Genomic DNA, 11,323 nt, shown 5'->3' with positions numbered 1-11,323 from the left:
TGGTCGTGGGGGACCGCCTCTTCGGCCTGGCGGCGGATCTCGATGGCCGGCGCGGCAGAGGGTTGTGCGCTGGCGGGAGGTGGTGCAGGGCGTCGCGGCGGTCTGGTGGCGGCGCGTCGCGGGCGCAGGCCGACGGGGCCGCTTCTTCAGCCTGGCGTCGAACCTCGGTGGCCGGCGCGGCGGATGGATGAGTGCTGGCGGGAGGTGGTGCGGGGCGGCACGACAGTCTGGCGGCGGCGAGTCCTGTGGAGGGCGCAGGCCGGCTGCGGGTTGGTGCTCCTCGCCGCGAGGGAGGTCGTGGATGGCCAGATCCGAGCGGGCTGATCCATTTTCGGTCCGGATCTGGTGCGTCTTCAGCGCTGGCCGGCGTCCTTGGGGTGCTCACGGCAGGGAGTGCGACGGTTGTCTCTGGATCCTTGCGTGGAGTGTAGCAGGCTGGAGGATGTAGGTGGTGCACCGGCTCTGGCGGTGGCGGTGGTGCGAGCGCAGCCATGGCGGCGGCGCTGCGAGGCCTTGCCAGGAAGGGTCTTGGCGGGCAGCGGGCGTTCTGTTTCTGCCATGTGAGGCGTGCGGCGTTGCCTCGGCGGTGTGGGTGCCGGAGGGTGGTCGGAGGTGCGGGTCGGATTCATCCTGGTGGCAGTCCCCTGGCGTGGGTGAAGGCGTCCGTGGCGGAACTGGCTTTGCACCGCTCGGTGGTTGCTGCGGCTCCTAGTCGATGTTGAAGGTGATGGCTTTAGGCGTGTTTCCTCAGCAGTGAGGGGGGGTTCGATGGCAAGTTGTTGCGGCGGCGGCGGTGCGAGGCATCTGATCGGGACTGGCCGGGATCTTGGAGACTTGGAGATGTGCAGAGCTACGGATGAAAATCCTGTTCGGTTGTGGCCGGACCGGCGTTGATGGCACCTGCGGGTGTCATTCACCTTCATGGAGGCTTCGTCGAGTGCTACGCCATCTTCCTTGCGACCTCATATCGGCAGCTGTCTCCGGGGCGAAAGCCTTGATTCGTAGGATCGGCATGATGGCAACGTCTTTGAGGTTGTTACTCTGTTGGGAGCATTGTACTGGGAGACTCGAGGTCCCATGATGCACTCCTCTGGTGTTCACCGCTACCCGGATCTTTCTCCTTCGGCGCCATGTACGGTCGTCGCTGGCTACTCCAAGGAAGCTGGAGTTGCTGTTCTTCGGAGGTCTTCAGTGTCGGCCGAGACGCGGCTAGGGGCTCGGTGTTGGGTAGGCTTCGTGTGTCGTAGCCGTGTTGTTGTGTTTGGTTGTCCTTGTACGAACCGGGTGTGGAGTTGGTCACCTTCGTTCTCCGCAACGAATGGTTGACGTTGTTGTAAGTCTCATTTCTCTCCTTCTATAAAGCTAAGGTACGCAATTTGCGTACCCTCGAAAAAGAAAATAATGCCCCCGTCAAATCCAAAGCTTCCGTACCCTAAAAAAAACGAGTGAGGATTCCGAGCAACTGATCCGTTACTGTGTGGAGGCAGACGGGAACAAACTAAGCTAGCTGGAGGCTGAAAATTACCTCGCGCATTGCATGCCGGGCTGGTGCGTAGCCTGCACATGTGACGTTGTGTGATTATTTAAGTCTGGCTGGTAGATGCCGGCTTTACACCCGCAGCTAAGTTCCAACGCCAAGCACTCACCAACCAACCATACTTAATTAACGGCATCTCTGATGAAAGATCTGCTGAATAAAACATAATTACCCCCTCCAAATTATAGTGCATATATATAAGTTCTTTTCAAGGTCATCCTTAAACTTTGACTAAGTTTATAAATAAATTATCAACATTCTTACTACCATTAGATTCATCATGAGATATATTTTTATATGATATTTAGTATTGTAAATTATTGTTTTTGTATACATAAACTTGGTCAAAAATTTGAATATACAAAAAATAATTCTATGCACTATAATTTGGCAAATAGGTTGTAGTACTTATTTTAGCTATTACAAATGTTAGTGTCACTTCAAAATTTCAAATACCCTTCTTTTCATTGCACGGTAAAGACCTAAAAAAAGGGCTGAATTGAACAGGCTGAAATGGTTTCTGCATTAGCCTCATCATCTTTCAGCTCAACTCTTCTCCCATCATAAACAGTTAAACACACACGTCAATCACACACAAGTCTTGCTGCTGGCAACTTATATATGTACAACGGATAGGTCAAGTTTCAGATTCAATTTCATCAACAACCGAACCTGTATCGAGTAGCTGGTGATCTACAAATGTTGGTGTTCAAAATCTTCGAAACTGTCAACATTTAGAGTTGTGATCTGCAAACATTGACTCAGAAAACAATGTGGAAAACTTGAGGCGGCATAAGAGAAATAATCGAGTTTAACAATAATGCGTGCTAGCTGATCACTTACCAATCAGCGATGCAAACCATCATCATACTATTACAGCCAGTACGCGCTGAATAGGAATGACAAATACGAATCATCAAGCCACGAGAATACAAATGACTGAAGCCAAGAACATGAATAATACTAAGGGCCAAAAATATGAATCGTAACGTCTCTATGAGGCTCACATTGTTGCAAAACAATGTAGTACTGTACAGTGCTGAGTCACTGCTCACAGAATGTAGTATCAGACAAGAGTCCAGTGGCAACAGCAAAGGAAAGATTCAAACAGCAGCATATTTAGGACTTCCATACAACAAAACAATAAGCTTTCTCCTCGCAAGTAAAATAAACAGCAACCTAAGACTACTTGCTGTGTGTGATGTCTCTAACTGCACAAGCTAGTGCCTGGAACACTCAGGTACAAAGAGCATCTCGGACACTCAAATTTAGGACTTCGATACAATTGCACTTGTTAATTTAGATGCAAGTAGTTTAATAAATAATCAAAATGTAGTTCCATCGATAAAAATAACCGTCCGTATTTATTTCCATTGTATGAGGCCAAGCAACAGCAAGAAATGGTGTACTCTTAAATCATCCAGAAGCCAGATAAACATAATTTAGTAACCAATTCACTGATATGATGTATGGACCAGACAATACAAAACTGACTTCAGATTACAGAGTAAAGTCGTTTCCTTCTCCTTTTCTTCAGTGGTATTCATGGACATTTCAGAGAAAACAACATCCCTTCAATTACCACTGAAGAATGACGCTGCAGGCAAAGTCATTTAATTGATGTTCCAATGGAAGACCAAAGCTGCATCGTTGAAGAATCCAGATGGGATCTAATCTTTTCAGTGAGATTGTGCATATACCCTAAAGTGTATGACAAAACAAATGACACGGAAATGTGCATATAGGCATACTACAAACATCAGTACTCGAATCAAATTACTCCTGCATTGCATGCTCGATATATATGCATGATTGAGTACTTGTATTGAGTACACAAGTGACATTATTAGATTATTCCGGCTGGTGGATACCGTCTCTACACTCACAGCTAAGTTCCAACGCACACATCACAAACACACAAGTTTTGCTGCTGTCAGCCTTATCTACAAGACTATAACAGATACAGTTTCAGGTTCCATCTCATCAAGAACCGAACCTGTATCAACTAGCTAGCAAATAATGGTGTTCAGGATCTTCACAACAGTCAATGTATAGAGTTGGGTACTTTTCGAATTCTGAGAGGGAGCAACCAAGGTATGGATATTATTTAGATGTAGCAGGCAGTTCTCAGATACCTGAGAAGCTGCATTGGCATTAAATCAGAGGACTCGGTGGCAATAGCAGAAGTGCAAAACAATGACTCAGAGAACAATGTGAAACAAAATTTAAGGCGACATAAGACAAATGCTTGAGATCATATAATGTGTGGTAGCTAACTTAGCAATCAGCGATGCAAACTTGCGGCGGCCATGAAGCAAAGCATCATAAAAATTATTGAATCATCAAGGCCAAGAAAATACATATATGACTGAATCCAGGAGCATGAATAATATAGGACCGATAATTTATATGGTAACGGCTATGTGTGACTCACCTCGTTGCCAATTAATGTGGTACTCTACGTTGCTGAGTCACTGTTGACAAAATAGTTTTGCAAAAAAACAGACAAGAATTGAGTGGCAACAGCAAATAAAAGATTCAGAGGATTACTCGAATAAGATCAAAGGCGACATAAAGCAGAAGACAAAACAATATATTTCTCCTCACAAGTACAATAGGACAAAAAAAAGGCGACATAAAGCAAAAAAAGATCATTCTCGGAAAAAAAAGTATAATAGGACAGCACAAAACAATAGTAAGATTATTTGTGTGTGATGTCTCTAACTGCACAAGACAGTGCATAGAACACCCAGACACGAAAACCATCTGATATATTCCAATTCAAAATTTCAACACAATTGCACCTGTCAAAACCTCGATAAGAAAATTCAAAAAAAAAACTCGATACAATTGCACTTGTTAATTTAGATGCAGTAGTATTTTAATGAATAATCAAAATGCAGTTGCATCGATAAACAGAACGATTCGCATTTACTTCCATTGTACGAGGCCAAGCAATAACAAGTAGGGTGAACTCATAAATCCTCCAGAAGCTAGATAAATATAAGTAACCAATACACTGATGCGATGTATGGTCCAAAATCATTTAAATCACAAGAGTTAAGTTGTTTCCTTTTCCTTCACTTCAATGGTATTCATAAGACATTCCAGAATTAATACCCAACCTTCAATTACCACTGAAGAATGACACTGCATGCAGAGTCATTGAGCAGATGTTCCAATGGAAGATTAAAAGATGGATCTCGACAAGCCGCAGTCTTATACTGTAGCAACATTGTTGAAGAATCCAAAACTTTTCAGTGAGATTGTGCATATACCATCAAGTGTATGTCAAAACAAATGACACAAGATTGTACATATACACATACTACAATCAAGGGTACTAAGCAAGTCTGAACAGAACAGGAATGAGATAGGCAAAGATAATTCCTGACTGACCAAACCCATTTCAACATCTACACAGGAAGGGGTCATCCAAGTTAAGATCACTGAGATGTTTGGTCTCCCAAACAGCTTCAAGAGAAGTACCAGTTGTAAAATGAAACTGAGCATCTCTTGAAGCCTTGTTCCCTAGCTGAAGCTTCGTACACTGTTCTGCCAAGAACTCCTCGTCGTACAAGCTGGCCTCAACATGAAACGTCATTGACTCCAGCACTCTGGCGTTCAGCACAAAGAATTTGGCAAAGTTAACCTGTGACCAGCTGCCCAGATACGTTTCCAACACTACTGTCCTGAGACGGATGTCAAGACATGTGAGAAGAACCCGGTGTTTACGATGCCACAAATTGTTCTCACCCGAACTCCATGACTGCAAAGAAAGACATAAAAACTTTCAGTGCTTTAGAACAGTGAGTATATCGAAAGCTCGGCTGAACGACGCTACGAATTGTCAAGGAAGAAACAGTCACCTTCACAAGCAGCTTCTCCAGGCATGGAAAGAATCTTATCATGTCAAGAACATTATCCAAACTAAGAGTATAGACATTGACAGCTAAAATCTTGACAGTGCGCACCGCCGTTGTCAGGCTATCGGCGCCAGTGGCGGAGCCAGGGGGACCAGCAAGGGCCCTGGCCCCCCCTAATGTTACTGATTTAGGCCTAGCACTAATGTAAACATTGATCCTTTTGCTACTAAAATGGTGTATTTTGATGGAATGGCCCTCCCCAGCAAGACTTAAGAACACTCGGCCCTCCTCATCCGGATTTCCTGGCTCCGCCACTGATCGGCGCGCAATCCCTAAATGGAGCATGGGAGACAAAATCAGGCCTTATACAAGTGTAGATGACAAACACGGGTTAACTAGTTAGACATCCCATATATAAGGCAACAAGTATATAGAGCAGTTGGAAGCACCACCGGACTCGCGGGCTATGCCTACGGCCCAGGGCCGTCGGCATAGGTCCATTGCCGTCGGCATAGATCTATGCCTACGGCTGCCGTCGGCATAGCCCCGTCGGCGTAGATCACGTCAGCGTAGATGTGTCAGACCGTCGGCGTAGTATAGCCGTCGGCATAGGAGCATATGCCGACGGCCGTGGGAGAGCCGTCGGCATAGTTTAGCCGTCGGCGTTGTTTTCCGTCTGACGACAACGGACGGCGCCGTCAACAGCGCTGGCGATTCAGGGGACGACACGTGGCGCATGTATGCCGACGGCTTGGCTGTCGGCATAGATGGAAATCTATGCCGATGGCCTAGCCGTCAGCATACCTGCGCCACGTGTTGTCCCCCGGCTTCTCCTGGCGGCAGGGCTATGCCTACGGCAAAGCCGTCGGCATAGATGGAAATCTATGCCGACGGCTTTTGCCGTAGGCATATCTCTGCCACGTGGCAGCTCCTGGTTTCTCCTGGCAGCAGGGCTATGCCTATGGCAAAGCCGTCTGCATAGTTTTTCATATATGCCTACGGCTTTGCTGTAGGCATAGATGTGCCACGTGGCAAGCCCTGGTAACTCCTGGGCGTATATATGCCGACGGCTTTGCCATAGGCATAGTTTTTTTTGTTTTTTTATTTTCCCTGTTTTCTCTTTTCCAATTCATTTGACAGCATTTCAAAACAGAACAATATGAAATTATGCAGAAATATGACAATTCATCATGTGAACATACTCAAGTTCATCTAAACATACTCAAGTTCACCATCATCATCTAAACATACTCAAGTTCATCACATCATCTAAAGATCATCACCGATGGAAGTTCATGAACATAAAAGTAGTGCAAGACATGAAACATGATAAAAGTAGGAATATGAAAGGCATGGCACGATGGCCACATGCACGGAATCATCAAGCAAGAGCACCCCCGCCAAAACCACCACCTCCGCCAAAACCACCACCACCACCTCCGCCAAAACCACCACCACCACCTCCGCCAAAACCGCCATCGCGACCACCACCACTCTGCCAGATCGGAGTGACTGGGGTCGACGGAGCAGGAGTCGAGCCACCGGTCCCCTACATGTTTCAGAAAAGATTCTAACGGTAAATATGATATGATAGTGTTTCATGAACGAGAACTAGTTTGCTAGTAGTTAGGCAAATGTACTAACCGGACCATCACTGCCTAGTGCCACCCATTCATCGAACGTGGGCACGTGTGGGGGTTCTCCCGCAGGTGGTGGTGGGGGTCCCATTTGTGGTGGATCCGTGCGGTTAGTCCAAGACGCCAACATAGCCTGAATGTTAGTTAAACAAGCAAACTAGAAGATCAGAAGGAATGAAAGTGCAAAAATTTAGGTTGGTTTTAAGAGGGCAAAACTAACCGTCATCATCTGACGGTTGTAATCATCGTTTGCCTTCACTCGTTTCAAGTACTCCCGCACCTCGAGATTCCTATGCTCGACAAACTCCTTATATGCCTACATAATTTAGGTTGTTTCTAAGTGAGTAATGCTGAAAATAAACCGAGAATGCAAGATAGAAAAAGATAAAGAGGAAGTACTTACAACATGCTGGCGGGCTAAGGGAGTCTGTGAACGCCCCGTACTCTCTAACTGGCTCGTGTTGCTAGCCCGAAGCCGTGTGTACGAGATCGAAGGAGTGATCAAGCCATCGAAACACGGATACTGGCCATTCTTCTTCCCCTGGATGGCCACCACCGCCGTGTTGTCGATCTGAGACTGGGCGACCTCAGCAACAGGAACATCCGGATGCAACTCCTGATAGTGATGAATGTAAGACCCCAGGTGCTCCTCGGTCTTGCCGTAGTACTGGCTCTCGCCCTCCTTGCGATGACTCCGCTCGCGGGCCAGCTTCCACGACTCCATGTCTGAGAGCGGCCTCTTCAACTTGTCCTCCTACAACGTCAAATAGAAGTCAGCCATACATAAGAACATGACGTAAAGAAGAACAAAAATGCATCATGCACATAGATATACCTTCATGGCCTTGAAGCCCCAGTGGTTCCTGTTTCCTTGGCTGTGTGTCCCGTCGTCTCCACGGTTAGCCCGGGCCTTGATGCTCTTGGCAGCAAACTCTGCATCGGCGCCGAGCCACCTATCCACCAAACTCGCCCATCCGTCATGCCTTCCATAGCACCAACGAGGAACAACCTATGCAAATTTTGGAAGCATGACATGTGAGCACGAAACATATAGTTGACTGCTTAAAACAATGAAAAGTTAGTAATAGTTACCATCATGAACTGCTCCTTGCTCAAGGTAAGTCGTAGCTTCTGCGCTTGAGTTTTGGGCATCTTTTGTTGCAGGTAGTAGTGGTAGTACTGCGAGACGGCAACCCAGCGCACCTCGTACTGCAACTGACGAGCTTTCTTCTTCGCAGCCGCAAGCAAGACCACGTTGGCTCTGGCCTTGTGCTCGTCAAGAACTCTATAGAGTTGCTGCAATCATGCAAAAACCAGAAGTAAACAAGGCATGAGTTGAGTGATTCAATGATAAACTATGAACGAAACTGAAGACAAGTGATTCAGAAGAGAACTTACCCAAAATTTGGTGATCACGGCCTTAGCGGTCGTCCCGTACTCCGCGTTGCTGCAAGCCTCGTAGTGGGCCCAGCTCGTGGCCAAAACCCGCTGCTGCGGGTCCCTGTCTGGCCGCGGGCAGAATAGGCCAGGCCAAAACTCCTTCAACAGGACAGTGATAAGGCCGTTCGGTTTACGGCCCTTTCCGTGAAGGATCCAGTTTCTGCAAAAGAATCAAATGATTGCCATGTGTACAATAAGAAAATGTTGTCATGTGTTGAAAATATGATTGAGAGGCACTTACTCTGTCCCCACAGGTTCAATGAGCCACTTGTGCTCCTCGATAGAAGGTGGTGTAGGTAGTCCGGCATTACCACGCAGCCACCCCTGCGAAGAACCCGGTGGCAAGTCACCCCACAACGCGGGATCAACCTCCCCTCCACCCTCCTCGGCCTCCTCCTCACCCTCCTCCTCGGCCTCCTCCTCCTCACCCTCCTCCTCGGCCTCCTCCTCCTCGCCATCAGGAACATACTCCTCCTCCTCAGACTTAGAAGGTGCCTCTGTATAGGAGGGCTTCAAAGAAGACCCTCCTATTTCAGACACGGCCCGGAGTTTTTTGCCCCGGTTGCCTCTCCCCCCACCTCCTCCTCCTCTAGGGGCTCTTCCCCCACCGCCTCCTCCTCTAGGGTCTCCTCCCCCGACCCCTCCACCTCCCTGTGAGGTGTCATCCTCGCGTAGTCGGGAGGGAACCTTGTGGGCTCGTCCACTCCGAGTAAGTCCTTTAAATTTACTGAGGAAACTAGCACCGCTGGACTTGCCCATGATTATTAAACCTGCATTGAGAAGAGAATAAACAATTAGTAAGGATATCAATTAAACAAGCATACAGGAAAAACATTAATACCAAAAGAGCACATTAAGCATACTATTGTAATGATCATTAAAAGAACTTACATTTTCTAGAACCCATATGAATCATCACTATTGTAATCTATTTGTGGACCGGTCTCATCATCACTATCACGCATATCTTCTTCGTTGTCTGACGGAGGTGGAGGCTCTTCCTCATCGTCAGCGTCTTCATTTAACTTTTCAAGCATAATTATGTCTCTTTGATTCACAACTGCCTCACCATCAATCCGTGCATCGTCGTCGTTTGGGTCCAGGTTAACATAACCCAAGTCATCATCCTCGTTGCTTCGGACCATGTCATCATCACTATCATGTTCCTCTGTATGGAAGCGATACCCATTCACATCATACCCATTCACGTCATCATCAATCCGTCCGTGAGGGGAGGCACACCCCAGACAAGCGTGCCGGGCGTTTGCAACCACCACAACACTTCCAAACTCGTGAGAGGCCGCCTACGCAAGATTTGGCGGCATGCTAGCCCCCGGAGGCCGCCGTCCACAACCGTAGACGCGCGAAGGGCAATCCGCGTAGAGGGAATTTTTCGGATACTTCTCCATCACCAAAAATTATGAAAAAAATATTATCGTTCCTATAGCACATGTGCCCACGTCGTGCAAAAAACTCATGATTTTATCGCGCTCCGAGTATTTAATAATATTCACGCTGCATCGTTACCGCAGAATGGCTACTACCGTGTCATCGCCGTCCATGAGGGGGGCCACGCCCCGGAGACACGTGCCGCCTCTTCGGACATGCCACCACACCACCCCGCATGTATGAGGGCCCGGTGCGATGCTCCGGTGGCATTGCTACCCTCCTAGGGCCCCCGTCACGCCTAACCATGTAGCGTTTGACCAAGGGATCTAGCCCTTTGACTTTGCACGGACGGGATTTGACCAGTGGACCTCTCCACCCGGTTGTGTTAGGTCAGCCCATAGGAACACTTTGGAGCAACATCCGGGCCAGACTCACAGCAAGATACCCTCTGTGTAGACCCGACGCGTTCGTTTCCCCCCTCCAAGTGCCGGCGGTGGCGCCGTCCGTGAGGGGGGCCAAACCCCGGAGACGCGTGCCGCCTCTTCGGACATGCCACCACACCACCCCGCATGTATGAGGGCCCGGTGCGACGCTCCGGTGGCATTGCTACCCCCCAGGGCCCCTGTCCTCCCTAACCCTAGAGCGGTTGACCACGAGATCTTACCCTTTGACTTTCCACGAACAAGCTTTGAACAGTGGACCTCTCCACCCGGTTGTGTTAGGTCAGCTCAGAGGGACACCTGGGAGCAACATCCGGGCCAAACCGACAGCTACATCCCCTCCGTGTAGACCCGATGCGTCCGTTTCCCCCCTCCAGGTGCCGGCGGCGGCGCCGTCCGTGAGGGGGGGCACACCCGGACACGCGTGCCGGGTGTTTGCAACCACCACAACACTTCCAAACACATGAGAGTCTGCCTACGCAAGATTTGGCGGCATGCTAGCCCCCGGAGGCCGCCGGCCACAGCCGTAGACGCGCGAAGGGCAATCCGCGTAGAGGGGATTTTTCGAATACTTCTCCATCACCAAAAATTATGAAAAAAATATTATCGTTCCTATAGCACATGTGCACACGTCGTGCAAAAAAAACTCATGATTTTATCGCGCTCCGAGTATTTAATAATATTCACGCCCCATCGTTACCGCAGAATGGCTACTACCGTGTCATCGCCGTCCGTTAGGGGGGGCCACGCCCCGGAGACGCGTGCCGCCTCTTCGGACATGCCACCACAGCACCCCGCATGTATGAGGGCCCGGTGCGACGCTCCGATGGCATTGCTACCCCCAGGGCCCCCGACCCGCCTAACCCCGTAGCGTTTGACCACGGGATCTAGCCCTTTGACTTTGCACGGACGGGATTTGACCAGTGGACCTCTCCACCCGGTTGTGTTAGGTCAGCCCATAGGAACACTTTGGAGCAACATCCAGGCCAGACCCACAGCAAGATCCCCTCCGTG

At 48.8% G+C, this 11,323-nt stretch overlaps 1 protein-coding gene across 1 annotated transcript; it reads right to left on the bottom strand.

Moving 5' to 3' along the window:
* Positions 1–4,932: 4,932 nt before the first annotated feature.
* On the bottom strand, positions 4,933–5,748 carry LOC119309010. Its single transcript, XM_037585133.1, has 2 exons — positions 5,407–5,748; positions 4,933–5,306 (listed from the first exon to the last, which is right to left on the bottom strand). Exons 1-2 carry the CDS (start codon positions 5,746–5,748, stop codon positions 4,947–4,949), a joined length of 702 nt encoding a protein of 233 aa, XP_037441030.1. The 3' UTR covers positions 4,933–4,946.
* Between the last annotated feature and the right edge of the window lie 5,575 nt (positions 5,749–11,323).

Source organism: Triticum dicoccoides, chromosome 5B (assembly GCF_002162155.2).
Source record: "Triticum dicoccoides isolate Atlit2015 ecotype Zavitan chromosome 5B, WEW_v2.0, whole genome shotgun sequence".
Classification (NCBI taxonomy): domain Eukaryota; kingdom Viridiplantae; phylum Streptophyta; class Magnoliopsida; order Poales; family Poaceae; genus Triticum; species Triticum dicoccoides.
The sequence above is the reverse complement of the archived record's forward strand: the minus strand, read 5'-3'. Positions and strand labels throughout refer to the sequence as shown.